At 46.1% G+C, this 16,049-nt stretch overlaps 1 protein-coding gene across 1 annotated transcript; it reads left to right on the top strand.

Moving 5' to 3' along the window:
• The first annotated feature begins 266 nt into the window (after nt 1-266).
• On the top strand, nt 267-15,413 carry LOC149450252 (resistin-like). Its single transcript, XM_089692148.1, has 3 exons — nt 267-404; nt 14,689-14,766; nt 15,075-15,413. Exons 1-3 carry the CDS (start codon nt 311-313, stop codon nt 15,206-15,208), a joined length of 306 nt encoding a protein of 101 aa, XP_089548274.1. The 5' UTR covers nt 267-310; the 3' UTR covers nt 15,209-15,413.
• Nucleotides 15,414-16,049: the final 636 nt, after the last annotated feature.

Genomic DNA, 16,049 nt, shown 5'->3' with positions numbered 1-16,049 from the left:
TTATCAGTGGAAGAAGCCAGAGGAGGAACATTTCACCTTAGCTGACACTTCGAGTTCCTGGTGAAGCTTCTCCATGTTGTGGACGTAGTAGGGAAATGTATCAGTAAAAAACCTGAAATTTTTTTTTTCATTCTCAAAAATTGCTTGTAAATGGATGTTGGGATTCCTTGTGATGTTTTCCATTATTCATGTCATACTTGGTGTCGTAGTTGTCAGCTGTACTTGTATAGAGATTTGTTATTTGTGGTGAGATATAATCCCGTTCTCCGCACATTCTCCGTCCCTCTCAGGTGTTCCTGGAATCCAGAAGATGAGGCTTCTGCTTTGTTTCTTTCTCCTGTCTGCGGTCACATCAAACACCAGTAGCTCTCCTGGGGAATGTTCCAACGTCATGAAGTCTATGGGTAGGTTTAACCTCTTTGTGATAATAACACAATTGTAAGTCTGCTATGTATCTTCTTACCGCATGATTCTGAATCAATTTGCATCACCGAAAAGTTTCCACAGTGCTTTGTTGGGATAGACCCGGCTGTTATCAAGTACTGTCTGGATGGGAGGTGAAGCCCACAAGGCAATGGAACCCAACACAAGAGCAACTCTATTCTTCAATGTATTAGCAATTCCAACCAGAATGATGGTTGATTACATGGCTGAGCACAAGAAAGGACTTTTGAGGTTGCCTATTCTGTAGAACAGGGGTCTCCAAACTTTCTGAGCAAATGGCAAGTTTACTGTCCTTCAGACTTTAGGGTGGCCAGACTGTTTCCACTGGAAGTAGAAAATACCCCAACATCCGTGGCCCATCATTGGTTTTAATGAGGGGAATGGTGGCTCATTGTTGGTAATGGTGGGAGGAATAGTGCCCCATTGATTGTGTCATAGGGGGAATGGTGCCTCATCATTGGTGTTATTTGGCGGAATAGTGCCCCAAGAGCCAGATAAAGACAAGCAAAGGGCCGCAGTTTGGAGACCACTGCTGTAGAACATGTAGTGGTGACCCTCCATTGGTTGGACAATTGAATGCAGTGTTTGTAAGCTGTGTTGGTGTTAGACATCGGAACTTGAAGGAAGACTGGTTGAACAGCTGTAGGGGACAGAAGGGTAAAGGAAGAAATGGTAGAAGAGATAGCTTAGTGGGTAGAAAGGTTGGGGGAATGTCAGGTTGGGAAGGGTATGGAGGGAATAAAATGCCTGGGGGCCAGGGGCCCTCACCCGTACTGTTTCTCAATAGTATATTGATTTATTCAAGGTGTTCAATCACATGGGGCCCCTCAGGGCAATTTAGCTATCCTCTTGGGGGTATTTATCAGTTTTCATACAAAATTCACACATTACATTTTTAACAAATCTGTGAATTTTGTTTGAAAGCACTGATATGTAGTAGAAGCTCTTTCATGTAATTTCATTTTTTTTTTTTAGACAACTACTGTGCTGATTAAATGAAAATAATTTGTTCTGTTATCGTACGAGAAAAACGTTCATGCTCGTCACTTCAGATATTGTCACATGAACTGTCATGAAAGCTGTGCATTATCGATCAGATTATCAAACGATCCTCCAAAAGCGATTTTTGTCATCCAGTTTTCTGAATGTGTGTACTAGGAGTTAGAATATATGTTCTCAGACATATCCATACATCTAATATAATCAAAAATGTGCAGGGCTAAAATATTAAAATATTGTAAAAGGTACAAATGAATAAATATCATCATATGAAAATTAATAAGATCATATAAAAGTTTGTGAAGTGACTTTAAGTGCTCATAAGTATCCTGCGTTCTCCCCAACTCAGTGCCCGTGCAATCAGGTATGGAAGAAATGCGCACTCACCGGAAAGCACAATAAAATGCGCGTTTGAATAACAAATCCTGATGTCATCAAAAGATCATCTGAAATAAGTCAGGAATAGGGTTGAATCCCTCTCAAGGTGGATGGATCCTGGGACCTTTAAGTGATGATCAGGAAATACCAGAGTTTCCCTTAAGGGATGGATGGGTGCAGCTCACAGGGTGTACAGGAGGCTCCCTCTCTGGAGACTGGATACTGGGTGTCTGAAAATCAATGCTCCCTTCCAGGAATCTGTCTACCTTTAGCTCAGGCAGACAGGAGGGTATACTTAGCTGAGAAAGCTCCTCCTCCCCTCCTGAAGATTCCTGCGATGCATGATGTCATTTGTCTAGGCCTGGAAACCAAGAGGTAAGAAGTAGACAGAAAGAAAGATGAGGGCGCAGCAGTCTGAGAAAGAAGATGAAGAGCGCTCTAAATTTATAGACAGTTTGTATAAAACAGACACTTTTCTCCTATCTGCAAATGATCATAGACAGGAGAAAAGTGCCCTTAATAAATCCCTTTGTCATGGGGCACAATGCTGGACTCTGATGTAAGGGGGCACTCTGCTGGACTCTGATGTAAGGGGGCACTTTGATGGATTCTGATGTAAGGGGGCACTTTGCTGGATTCTTATGTAAGGGGGCACTTTGCTGGATTCTTATGTAAGGGGGCACTTTGCTGGATTCTGATGTAAGGGGGCACTTTGCTGGATTCTGATGTAAGGGGGCACTTTGCTGGATTCTGATGTAAGAGGCACTTTGCTGGATTCTGATGTAAGGGGGCACTTTGATGGATTCTGATGTAAGGGGGCACTTTGCTGGATTCTGATGTAAGGGGGCACTTTGCTGGATTCTGATGTAAGGGGGCACTTTGCTGGATTCTGATGTAAGGGGGCAGTCTGCTGGATTCTGATGTAAGGGGCCCTCTGCTTGACTCTGTTGATGTAAGGGGGAAATCTGCTGGACTCTGATGTAAGAGGGACCTGACCAAAGTGTTCATTTTCTCAATAGTTTTAATGGTGTTCTCCATTAAGGTAGGCTCAGTGAGGCAGTCTATACATTAGTCATTCTTTCTCGTCCAACAATGTGTTGAAGGAAAAAAATATTACTCAGTTCTCTCATCCACAAATTCAATGTAGATGGGGAATCACTCCCGCCGAGGTAATGTGTTCTGACAGCGAAGAGACTTCATTGCCACCAGAATACACTGATCAGTGCTGCCAGCTATACCCGGCGCTGCTAATTGTGCAGAAATTTTCCTAGAGGCTGATTGTACAGAAGTCGATTAGTAGGTCGACTTCTGTACAACCAGCCTGCCCATACATGGATTGAAATTCAACCGATCCCTACTGAAGAAGATGAATTTTGATCCAAGTATGGCTGCCTATGGCAAAAATATCATTTGTGTGCATAAAAACATATGGAATGGAAACAATTAATACAAAAAATGTTCCTTTGTCCTGAGGTTTGTGTCTCTGAGACGGTCGGTTGTGGCGCAGTATTTAGTATTTTGTGGGTAAGAGTACTGTGGTATAGGTGGGCATTGTATACAGCAGGCACCCCTTAAGACCCTCCCACTGGCCAGACACAGAACCTATTTCTTTGTTCTTTCCCAGGGTGCCCCATGTCTTTCATCATCCCAGTCTGGCTCACATTTTGTCATCCTGTGTTGACTTTTTAATTGTAAAGTCAATCAGATGACTTGCTATGAGTATTGTTATTATTGTCAACGTTCACATATTGTTTATATTGTTTAGAGGCTAGTTTTGCCTTTAAAAATGTATATGTCCTACGCACTGCTGACCCCCTGTACACTGCCGACCCCCTGTACACTGCCATACTGACCCCTGTCCACTCCCCTTCTAACGGTCGTCTGCCCTGCTGACCCCCTGTACACTGCCATACTGACCCCTGTCCACTCCCCTTCTAACGGTCGTCTGCCCTGCTGACCCCCTGTACACTGCCATACTGACCTCTGTCCACTCCCCTCCTGACTGACCATCCTTTGCCCTGCTGACCCCCTGTACACTCCCATACTGACCCCTGTCCAATCCCCTGCTGACTGACCGTCCTCTGCCCTGCTGACCCCCTGTACACTGCCTTACTGACCCCTGTCCACCCCCCTTCTGACTAACTGTCCTCTGCCCTGCTGACCTCCTGTACACTGCCATACTGATCCCTGATCACTCCCCTTTTGACTGCCCGTCCTCTGCCCTGCTGACCCCCTGTACACTGCCTTACTGACCCCTGTCCACTCCCCTTCTGACTAACTGTCCTCTGCCCTGCTTGTGACGATCGCGGCGTCAGACCCCAGCCCTTCTCACCAAACTCATGACCAAAGGACTAGCCAAACTAAAACCACGCTGTGGCGTGCGTAACAATGCCCCGCCCCGCTGCACCCTGCAAAAAGATTTTCCAGCTAATGGACCATAATCTGTGTCCTGGCAGCCTGAGCGATTGTTATTGGGTCAGGTTAATTACGCAATTAACCCTTCACACTGCCACCACCTCCTTTTTATACAGAGAAAGAGGAAACTCAGCAATATCAGCAATAACACTATGATTTTTGAATAATTGTCTGTATACCACTGTCACCACAGGCAGAGATATAGCGAAGTTTAAAAAACACACACAGTAACGCTCTTCAGAGACAGGGGTTTGTAGTTTGAATTAAAGAACTTTAGAAACAGTTCAACACTTTCACAAAGATTTTTTACTAAAAGGTCAAAAGGGTGCAATAAAAATATTTACAGAAAAGATGTAGCCTATATATAAAAATATACAGAGAGCAATTACACAGCAAAGAGATAACAGGAATTTAGAGCGATAAAGTACTTGCCAAGAGTCCTGGTTTAAGCAGCTTTCAAGTTTTCTGAGCCAAAAGGGTGCTTTATCTCCCAAAGTTGGTTCCGATGTTACAAGGGAGAATCTTCAGCTTAGCTCAACTCAGCTTAGCTTCAAGCATAACAGCTTTTTTCTAGGAACTCAGCAGGGTGTCTCCCTGAAGCAGAGAACCAATCGTCTCATTTGGAGAGGGAGTTGTAGGCGGGGAGCTCGGGCTCTGACTAAAGCCCTCACAAATTATACTATGGTCGATAACTTTTCCTAGGTACATGTAACATTCCACCCACGGGTAGTTTAATATGCAGAATCATCTGCTGAACGTCTAGGTATGAAATATGACATACCTGCTGGAATGGTTAAGGAAATATAATTTTCTGCTCTCCTGTAGCTGTCAGCTAGGGGGTGTAACCTACCAGGCGACTTGTATTAAAGTGAGCGGTCTGAATATATGCCTGTTTTTTATGTAAGTCTCTCATATTCCAAGATATGTAATCATAGGGGAAAGTGGGTCTTGAATGTGATGTCTGCTCTATGGCCTATCTGGAATGTCTTTGAACTCAGTGAGTTCAAGAGTCTCGCAGACATATGGGTGCCAGGCTAATTGGGTTTTATAGCCATGAGCTCCCCCGCTGGTCATTGATGCCTTTTTGAACTCAGCATCTAGGGACCACGTGTCACTCAACAGAGAGGGAGGGAGGATGAGGGAAGAGGGAGAGAGAGATACAAGATGGAGGGTTTGGAGCAAAATGGATGACCGCGGATATCTCTGTGTGCACGATTGCTACACCTCCCCCCTCAGGTGGTTGCATGGGAGGGAACTGCCTCCTGATGCAACCGACAACTGCTGCTGGTTTGACCAGAGCACAGACCCATTGTGCCCAGAGGTTCACCTTGGTGTGATCTGGTACCGCTGCACTGCAGGAGAACCAGGTTCCTTCTGAGAAGGGTGCTGTTCTCCCCAGCAACACCGTTGTGCCAACCAAGTGAGTTGTCAGGGGTAAGCACCAGTCGGCTGTGACTACCCGGACATTGTGGCAACTGCCGTGGTGCCCACCTGTTCACACAACACTTCTGTTCAGGGGTGTCATATGCTAACATATTAAGATGTAGCTTCTTGTCAAGGTAGAGAATGAGATTTCCCTCTCCAATCTCCTTCCTCAGGCCAAAGACTACATCTGGCCCGAAGGTAGTGGTGCCTGTGTGCACCGGTAGCGGACAGGCAAATTCTGGAACTCGCCTTCCAGAGGTGTCTACAGGTACCCTCGTCCAAGATGAAAAGTCCTCTTTACCTGCTAGCATCCAGGACACCATTTCCATCAGTTTCTTTTCTGCCAGGTCAGTCACAGGTCCAGCTGAGCCATGATAGTTGCACCCAGGCATCTTGCAGTAGCCAGCTGTACCCAAGACTGACGTAATCTGCTTTTCGGCCTGGGGAGTAGGCCAGGCCGTAACTGCCTCAGTCTCCCTATTCCCAGACCTCTGGGGGTCTCTTCCTACCGGTGGTTCCCAAGGCTGAACCACTAACACGCCCCTCTGACAGTTACCATTCTGGACTGTCAGACTAGGCAAGGGCAGTTTGTTCCTGACTAGTGACCGGAGCCAAGGTTGCTCTTCCCAGACAGGGCCGTACACTGCAAGGCCCCTAAAGTGGGCAACTGCACACAGTTCCACTCCACATTGTAGGTCATTCCTGACACCTGGGGAGGTGGTTGGTGCATTCTCAACCCCAACTAGCTTTCCCGTGAATTCAGGAAAGCCACCTGGGGTGGTGAAGGCTGACTCGTCCTGAGCCTCCTGGGTTAGAGATGGTGACCCATACACTCTGCTCAGGTCCATGATGGTTAGACAGAGGGCACCTGCCGGATGCTTCATTAACTCATGGCTCCTGGGCATGGGGTAGGCCACAACCACAGGGCTGGCGCTCAGTTTTCCAAGGTCCTCACAAAGCCTTGTCATCTGATCCTGTTTGGGGACCAAGACTACTGGTGATGCCCAGACCCTGCAGGACCCCTGGATTCCTGATTGCGATATTCCCTCTGCCTCTTTGGCCCATTCAGTCTGCACCTCCTGTGAGGTGAGGTGGGTCGAAGGCATGAGGGAAGGATACACCCTGCCGTCCAACTCATGAAAAGCACGGTGAGCTCTCCCCGGGTTTCCCTGAACCTAGACAACATCTATCATAGGTCTTGCCAGCAGCTTCTGTACCTGAATGGAAAGTTCCAATCCAGGTGTGCTGTCACTGCCTATGACATATGTTTGTCTGCCTGGTGTTTGGGGAGGGAATCTAAGCCAGAAATAGTTGGAGGTGTCTTCCTCCCTAGCTTCAGATTTCCCCCACACACTTTGACAGGCTAGATCAGATGACACTCTTTTAGTCCCCAAGCCCCCCTATCCCCTTCAAGCCATTGTTTACCTTTCTCAGCAGGGAATCTCACAGCTAGATTGCTTCTGAAGTCCACATTTTGATCACTCTTCAGTGCTGCCTTGGCCGTGGGAGTACAATTACCAGCCGGCTGTTGTGTACCATGCAAGGACAATGGCTGGGCGATTATCAAGGTAGGATCCTCTGAGCCAGAGCAAGAAAGAGGTCTATCCGGACCATCCCTTTGCTCAGCACCCAGAGATTGTACCTCTGCCCACTTCACAGAACTGTGGGTGACCCCCAATAATGAAAATGCATCATTTTTATCATGACCATTATCATCATCATCATCATTAGCATTATCAACATTATCATCAACATTATCAATGTCAGCATCATCGTTATCATTATCATCATCATTATCAACAGTTACGTTTGTAATATCAATGATACATGAGTTCATTACCTCCCCATGCAAGGGGATTCCTTCTCCTTCTCCAGCTAATGGAGAATCCTGTAGCCCCACTCTATTCCCAGCCCCCTCCCTCTGTCCATCTACCAGTTGCCCAGACATTACCCTAACATCTGCACACAGTACCTTGGCATGTCCAGAGAGTTCCAGGGGGCCTTCAGGGTATTCTCGGCAGGAGCATAATAGGCCACAAGAGTACCCAAATCGGCACCCAACAAAACAGGTGTGGGAATTTTATCCAAGACCCCCACCTCCCTCATTCCCCTTCTCGCACCCCAATCTAGGAATACTTTTGCACAGGGTATGCGTGAACGGGTCCCCCCAACTCCCGTGAGGGTAAGGAACTTTCCTGGGATGAGGTTCTGTGGCTCAATCAGCTCTGGCCGGATCAAGGTAACTTCTGCTCCGGTGTCCCAGAAACCAGTTACAGACCGGTTGCCCACAGTGACTGGCTGCAAGTTTATGGGGGTTACCCGCATCTTCCTGCGGACAAACAGCACTGAAGAAGAGTTGCTGGGTGGTTGGCCAGGTGATGTCATCTGCTTCTGCTCAGGACACTGCATCCTGAGATGTCTGGATTTCCCACAGGTGTAACATCTGCGGTTGTCAGTCAGGAATGGCTTGGCTTCAAGTACTGCAGGTGTTGGGTGAGGGGGAGCTTGACTCACTGGAGTAGGAGGGGTTGCTATGGGTGATTTCCCTCCTTTCCAGCCATTTGGAGGAGCCTTGCGAGGGTCAGACACCCACGTGTGGACGAAGGTATCTGCCAGATCGGCTGCAGCTTTGGCAGATGCTGGCTCCCTCTCCAAGACAAACTGTCTGACGTCTGCCGGGCAGATATGCAGGAGCTGATCTCGTATCATGAGATCCTCTAAAGACTCGTAGGAGTCAGCTTTCAGTCCTTTAGTCCACTGCCGGAATGTGGTGAGTAAGCGACTCGCCACATCCATGTAAGAGTCCCCAGGTCCCTTTTGCAAGGACCTAAATCGCTTGCGGTACACTTCCAGGGTCATCTGGTACTTCCAGACAATGGCATCTTTTAGAGCTTCATAATCATCCTGAATTTGACAAATGCATCCAGGGCCTTGCCTCGTAGCCTTGGTGTCAGGTACCGAGCCCATTGTGTTTGGGGCACATGGTACTGACGGCAAGTTTTTTCAAATGACAGTAAATACACGTCAATGTCACTATCTTTTTCCATCACTGGAAACTTGGCTGCTGTGCCCACGACCAGAGAGGCGTTCCTGTTCTCTAATGACCCGAGGTTCTGAACCTGTCACTGCGGCTGGAGCCTCGCCATCCCCAGCTCGTGCAGACAATCAGTTTGCCTCTGCAATGCCTCTCTCTCAGCCTTTCATTCCTCTCTTTCAGCCTGGCGTTCCTCTCTCTCAGCCTGGCATTCCGCAGCTGCTCTGTCAGCCGATGCTTGGCGTTCCACTGCCTCTCTGTCAGCCTGGCATTCAAAGAACCGCAGGTATGCCATAGGATCCACCTCCTTAATGCGTTCCATGGCTTCCTGCATCCGAGAAAAGTCTCTGCTGGTTACAGGCACTCCAATGCTGGCCTGCTCAGGTGGTGGTGTGAAGATAACATTCGGTGATACTCCAGTGTCAGTCTCTGTATGCCCATCCTGTGAAGCCGTACCTGAGCCACTGGGAGGTAGCAGGAACCCCGTCATGGTCAAGTTCCCCCGAGTTCTGGTCTGCTCAGCTATCATGCTCCTGTAGGTCACAAATCAAATCTTCATCAGATTTGCGACCAATGTCAATTCCTCGTGAGGTACATTCAGTACTCAAATCACTTTTGCTCATTTCCCTGTATTATGCGTCACCAGGAATGATCACAAGTAAAGATAGAATAGAAAGTAGAAAAATGAAGGAGCTGTTGCTATATGTCTCTCTCTCTCTCTCTCTACTGCTTGTTTCTAAGGACTGTTTCCACAAAGGTTACAATCTTTCAGTGCAGAGCCAATTCCTATCAATGCACTGAAGCTCTAACGCAGAACTATCCCACGTTCGCTGCCAGCCAATATGTGACGATCGCGGCATCAGACCCCAGCCCTTTTCACCAAACTCGTAACCCAATGACTAGCCAATCTAAAACCACAATATCACGTGCGTAACAATGCCACGCCCAGCTGCAACCTGTACAAAGATTTTCCAGGTAATGGACCACAATCTGTGTTCTTTCAGCCTGGGAGCGATTGTTACTGGGTCAGGTTAATTACGCAATTAACCCTTCACACTGCCACCACCTCCTTTTTGTACAGAGAAAGAAGAAACTCGGCAATATCAGCAATAACACTATGATGTTTGAATAATCATATGTATACCACTGTCACCGCAGGCAGAGATATACCGAAGTTTAAAACACACACACAGTAGCGCTCTTCAGAGACAGGGGTTCGTAGTTTGCATTAAAGAGCTTTAGAAACAATTCAACACTTTCAGAAAGTAAGATTTATTATTAAAAGGTCAAAAGGGTGCAATAAAAATATTCACAGAAAAGATGTAGCCTATATAGAGAGAGAGAAAGAGAGAGAGAGAGAGAGAGAGAGAGAGAGAACAATAACACAGCAAAGAGATAACCAAAAGGAATTTAGAGAGTTAAAGTACTTGCCAAGAGTCCTGGTTTAAGCAGCTTTCAAGTTTTCTGAGCCAAAAGGGTATGTTATCTCCCAAAGTTGGTGCTGATGTTACAAGGGAGAATCTTCAACTTAGCTCTACTCAGCTTAGCTTCAAGCATAACAGCTTTTTTCTAGGAACTCAGCAGGGTGTCTCGCTGAAGCAGAGAACCAATCGTCTCATTTGAGGAGGGAGTTGTAGGCGGGGAGCTCGGGCTCTGACCAAAGCCCTCACAAATTATACTATGGTTGATAACTTTTCCTAGGTACATGTAACATTCCACCCATGGGTAGATTAATACGCAGAATCATCTGCTGAACGTCTAGGTATGAAATATGACATACCTGCTGGGATGGTTAAGGGGATATCATTTTCTGCTCTCCTGTAGCTGTCAGCTAGGGGGTGTAACCTACCAGGCGACTTGTATTAAAGTGAGCGGTCTGAATATATGCCTGTTTTTTATGCAAGTCTCTCATATTCCAAGATATGTAATCATAGGGGAAAGTGGGTCTTGAATGTGATGTCTGCTTTATGGCTTATCTGGAATGTCTTTGAACTCAGTGAAGGACTTGGTTTATGGCTTTAAGATCCTTCTCCAGCAAGAGTTTCGCAGACATATGGGTGCCAGGCTAATTGGGGTTTATAGCCATGAGCTCCCCCGCTGGGCATTGATACCTTTTTGAACTCAGCATCTAAGGACCACGTGTCACTCAACATAGAGGGAGGGGGGATGAGGGAAGAGGGAGAGAGAGATACAAGATGGAGGGTTTGGAGCAAAATGAATGACCGCGTCCATCTCTGTGTGCACGATTGCTACACTGCTGACCCCCTGTACACTGGCCTACAAACTTCTGACCCCTGCAATACACTACCATACTGACCCTTGTCCTCCACTCTGCTGACCGCCCATCCTCTGCCCTGATGACCCCCTGTACACTGCCCTACACACTGCAGATCCCATCCCTTAGCTCTGCTAATTCCTGTCCTCTGCCCTGCTGACCCCCAGTACACTCTGCTACTTATTCCTGTTTTTGTGCACTGCCCTGCCAACCTCCTATCCTCTGCCCCCCTGGCATTTTTTAATGCACCCCCATATCAGACTAGCTAGATCCAGCCCTGGCGTGTAACATTTAATATAAGTAACTAGTTTGGGGTTGGTTACGATTGAGCAACACAATATACAGTTGTGCTAAAAATTTTGCCCCCCCTGGAGAATTGGTAATAGACAGGATGTACCACGAGTGAGCCAGCAAATCCCATTTCTTGTATTTCTTATGGGAGTCCTATTCTGTAACTGTAGATGATAACTGAATGGCCCAATCATAAAACAGAACATGGCAACAAGGCAACCAATGAAATTCCCCCTATTCAATAGTCTGCACCTTCCTATTTCCTAATCCTGTGTATTGCCCCCATTACCATCAATGACAGCATGCCATCTTCTGTAATAGTTGTCTATGAGGCCCCCAAATTCTTGCCGGTGGTAGAGCTGCCCATCCGTCTTGGCAAAATGCCTCCAGGTCATGCAAATTCTTTGGTGATCTTCCATGAACCGCATGTTTGAAATCTCCCCAAGCGACTTAATGATATTAAGGTTGGGAGACTGTGATGGTCACTCCAGAACCTTCACCTTTTTCTGCTGTAAACATCAGTGAGCCACCACTATGCTTCACAGTGGGGATGGTATTCTTGCCACTATAGGCCTTATTGACAACTCTCCAAACACAGCACTTATGATTGGGACCATAAAGCTCTATTTTGGTCTACAGTGAGCCAACTGTGAGACCTGTCAATGTGTTGTTGGACATATTGTAGCCTGGTTTTTTTGTCGCATTGGCACAGTAAAGGCTTCTTTCTGACAACTCCACCAAGCAGCTCATTTTTGTTCAAGAATCATCATATTGTGCTCCTTGAAACAACCGGACCATCTTTTTCCAGAGAAGCTTGTATATCTCTTCAGGTTACCTGTGGGGTTATTGTTTGTATCCCGAACAATTCTTCTGGCAGTTGTGGCTGCAATCTTTCTTGCTCTACCTGACCTTGGCTTGGTTTCGAGAGATCCCTGAATTTTCCATTTCTCAGTAAGTGTTTGAACAGCACTGGCATATTCAAAGTTTTGAATATCTTTGTATATCCTTTTCCATCTTTATAAAGTTCCATTACCTTGCCATTTAGGTTGGTTGACAGTTCTTTTCTGCTCCCCATGGCTCAGTATCTAGCCTGCTCAGTGCATCCACGTGAGAGGTAACAAACTCACTGACCATACACAGACACTAACCGCAATTTAAAAAGCCACAGATGTGAGTAATTCATCTTTAATTGACATTGTAACCTGTGTGTGTCACTTTGTGTGTCTGTACCAAGGCCAAACACTCCAGGGGAGGAAACATTTTGATCTGGGCCATTTTGGGGAATACTGTTATCATTAGGATTTAAAAAGGAGCCAAACAACCAGGGTGTTTTTACAGCAAGAATGCAGGGGGACATACCTTAACACTGAGGTTGGTGGGGTGTGCTGGAGGGTCTATTGAAGCTGGTTTCTGGCATTTTTATTGTTGCTAGTTGGATCTATTATTTCAGGGGGGTCTATTGTTTGCCTTGGAGGTCTATTATTGCTGATGGGGGATATGTTTTTGCTGGCGGGGTCAATATCTACTGGGAGAGATCTACTTCTAAGGGAGGGGGTCTATTGATGCTGGCTGCTGTGAGATCCGTTGTTGTTGGCAGGGGTCTGTTGTTGCTGGGATGGATTTATTGTTGCTGAGAGGAGCCATTGTTGCTTGTGGGGCTCTATTTTCACTGGGAGATCTATAGTTACTGGGGAGGGGGTTATTCCTAGCAGCAGGGAATCAAATTTACTGCATTGTTTATTACTAACAAATCATACAAAGTACTTAGCCTGACAAAAAGATACTTGATTCTGTATATTCTGGGAGGTGGGTAGAGGGTGAAACCAGGGGACAATGCCCAGAGGTGGGTAGGGGGCAGAGACAGTGGGTGGCTCAGAAGGGGGGAGTACCTGCACCTATTGTTTGAGGGGAAAAAAGCATGATCAGTCAGATTTTCAATATCAATGTCAACATTTCACCATTTCTGCCAGGGTGGGGCAAACCTTTCAGCACAACTGTAGAATATTTTGGTCTAGAAATTGTAGACTGAAGGGCAGTTCCACCATATGGGAAGCATAGTCCTTACTGTCATATTACATCTCCAACAGTGGTCAGATGTGGTTAGAAAATGTTTGTGTAAGGGTTGGGGTAATAATGGCAATGGTACCAGCAGGTCACAATTGTACCCTCTTGAGCCATGCTAGTGATGCTGATTTTAAGGGTGAGAGTTTAAATTTAGCTTAGGTTGTCCTTCTGAATTTCATGGTTTAGTTTTTTCCCACACCGAGAAATAGTATCATGTAGGAGATGCCTAATAGAATGTTCTACAATTCTATTAGAAGCTGTGTAGGTGGCATGTCGTGTAGACAAAGTGATTCAAAAAGAAGTCTAGTCCCTGGAGGTGTGACCAGTAGGTAACAAGACCACGCCATTGAAAGTACTGGAGCCAGGTCATGGGGCGGGTTGTAGAGTGGATGTTATAGTGGAAAATATGTTTATGTTTAACATGGTCAGTAGCTCCAGAGATCGGAGTAAGATCTGTAACATCAGTTTATGAAAGGGAGAATCCTGGTGTGAACTCAGAATTGCCCAGGGAAGGAGTGAGTGGTCCAACATCTGGAGACAGATATTGATGTTTACAAATGAAGTCCCGGGCCTTTAGGAGAGGAGGAAACCCAATGGGAAAGGTGAGGAATTGGGGGAGCTTTTGGAGTGATATCCAAGAAATGGGAAAATTGTTGGATGGTTCTGAATTGTAACCCATAACTTGTCCTTCCATTGATGTATCCAATCAAGGATAGAGGTTAGTAATAGAAGCTCATGGCATTGTAATATAATATGAGGTGAGGAAGACCACACACCACCAGCTGACGTTTACCTGACAAAGATATTGCATCATAACTTGGGAGGGGTGAGGCCAGATATAGTTCAGTAATGTGGTTTTCAAGATACAGAAACATTTTGGGGCAATGCTTGAAAGACATAGATTATATAAGGGACAATGTCCATCTTGAAAAGCCCTTGTGGCCAAACTAGGATTATTTAAAGATTAGTGGGGATATGAACCCCAAAATACTTAATGGCTAAAGTGCAAGCAAGTGTTTGCATTGTTAGCTAGGTGCTCCATGGGCAAAGGTTAGGAAGCATTGTTCATATGGAAAAGGTCTGAAAAGAGCCAATTATTCAAAGTCTAGCCATTGATCAGTCATAGAGATAAAATTTTGTTGAGGAAGGCAGGGGGGATCCCAATCCTTTGGAGGGTAAAACACAATAAGGTCCAGCCAAGATCAAAGGCCTTCTAGGCATTGATAGATAATGTTGATCTGGGTGGGTTATGTTTTGGTTTCATGGTCTACAAGGGAAAATGTTTTGCTAGTATTGGGGGGGGGGCAGCCATATCTGCTCATTTACATTTGTTGGTTCCTCATATCTCTGTCTTCTCTTCCAGCTTCTATAATCTTGAAGAACAGTAAGCTTGTCTGCACTGCTGTCAACCAGCGAGGAGCATACGCTGCCTGTCCTGCAGGTAAATGATCATGAATAGACCTCAATGTCAGTGTGATGAGATGTATACTTCATTCCAGACCACCCATGAGGTCCTAGAGATCTCAGACCAAAGAAGGACCGCTGTCACCTCCCCAGAAGAACAGGGTGGGATCAATCCAAGAAATGACAGGAGGGGAGTTCTGGACATTCAAACAAAAGCCTCTATGAGGTTATTTTTGGGGTACACCTCAGGGCTGCAAACCTCTGCACATTGTGTGTATACAGTATATGTATGATTGTAGAATGTTCTAATCTGATATTTCATCACCGCCTCCTCATTTTATGCAGATTACAGCACCACGGGGTGTTCCTGCGGGATGGGCTGCGGCTCGTGGGACATCCGATCAGAGAGAACGTGCCACTGTCAGTGCGGCAATATGGACTGGACATCGGCCCGCTGCTGCAAGATCGTATCTAAGTAGTCTGACCACCAGAGGGGGGACGCTCATCGATGGGAGTGACACCCCTGAATAATCTCTACTATCACAATCAGCTGGGAGCTGCACATCATAGAAGTTGTAGCTTCATAGAACGGCTTACGGGGCCCAAGGTTGAGATTGATATTTTGTGATTTTCCTTTGTGGCAAATAAAGTTTTCCTGAAATTCTCTCATTTACTCCACCCTAATTCTGGATTCTTTCTTATTATTCCTATCAGTGGGAGGCCAGAGAAGGACATTTCCTTGGGGTGACACAACAGGTTCTCTTCACTTTTAGCTGGGCCTCATCAATCCGATTTTATAGATTTTCCTCCTGAGATGTATGCAGATTTCAGACATTTGAGATGGGAGAACACACAAATATGGAGTGATAAGATTGGTTACCTGAGTAACAGGTCAGAATCAGCCAATCAAGGACCCTCATGGCCGCAAGCACTGCCCCCCATGAACTGTGTATATGGATCCTTCAGTGAGTATAATGGAAAAAGTTTTAGTTGTTCTTTTGTCTGAAGCAAAGAGCCATAAATCTGACAAGGCTGAGCAATATGATTGGTTGGGGCAGTACTACAATATTGCATTATGGCCACTAGGTGGAGCTGAGGAGCATAGGAAATACACACATTCTGAGAATGACAGTGAAAATACCCAAAAAACTGCAAATATTGGCATAATCCCTTCAGGACAACTGTCAGTTCATCTACAAAACACGGTGATCAATGTATTAACACTGAGATCTGTACTGGTCACTGCTGGGGACACAGAGATCTGTTCTGGTCACTGCTGGGGACACAGAGATCTGTTCTGGTCACTGCTGGGGACACAGA

This window comes from Staurois parvus, unplaced genomic scaffold (genome assembly GCF_062004578.1).
Source record: "Staurois parvus isolate SC_StPar_1 unplaced genomic scaffold, SC_StPar_1.0 ptg000577l, whole genome shotgun sequence".
Lineage (NCBI taxonomy): Eukaryota > Metazoa > Chordata > Amphibia > Anura > Ranidae > Staurois > Staurois parvus.
The sequence above is the reverse complement of the archived record's forward strand: the minus strand, read 5'-3'. Positions and strand labels throughout refer to the sequence as shown.

Coding starts and splice junctions, on each gene's coding strand:
- LOC149450252 (XM_089692148.1), top strand. CDS start 311: ATGAGGCTTCTGCTTTGTTTCTTTCTCCTGTCTGCGGTCACATCAAAC. Junction 405..14,688: donor CAACGTCATGAAGTCTATGG/GTAGGTTTAACC, acceptor CTTCTCTTCCAG/CTTCTATAATCTTGAAGAAC. Junction 14,767..15,074: donor ATACGCTGCCTGTCCTGCAG/GTAAATGATCAT, acceptor CATTTTATGCAG/ATTACAGCACCACGGGGTGT.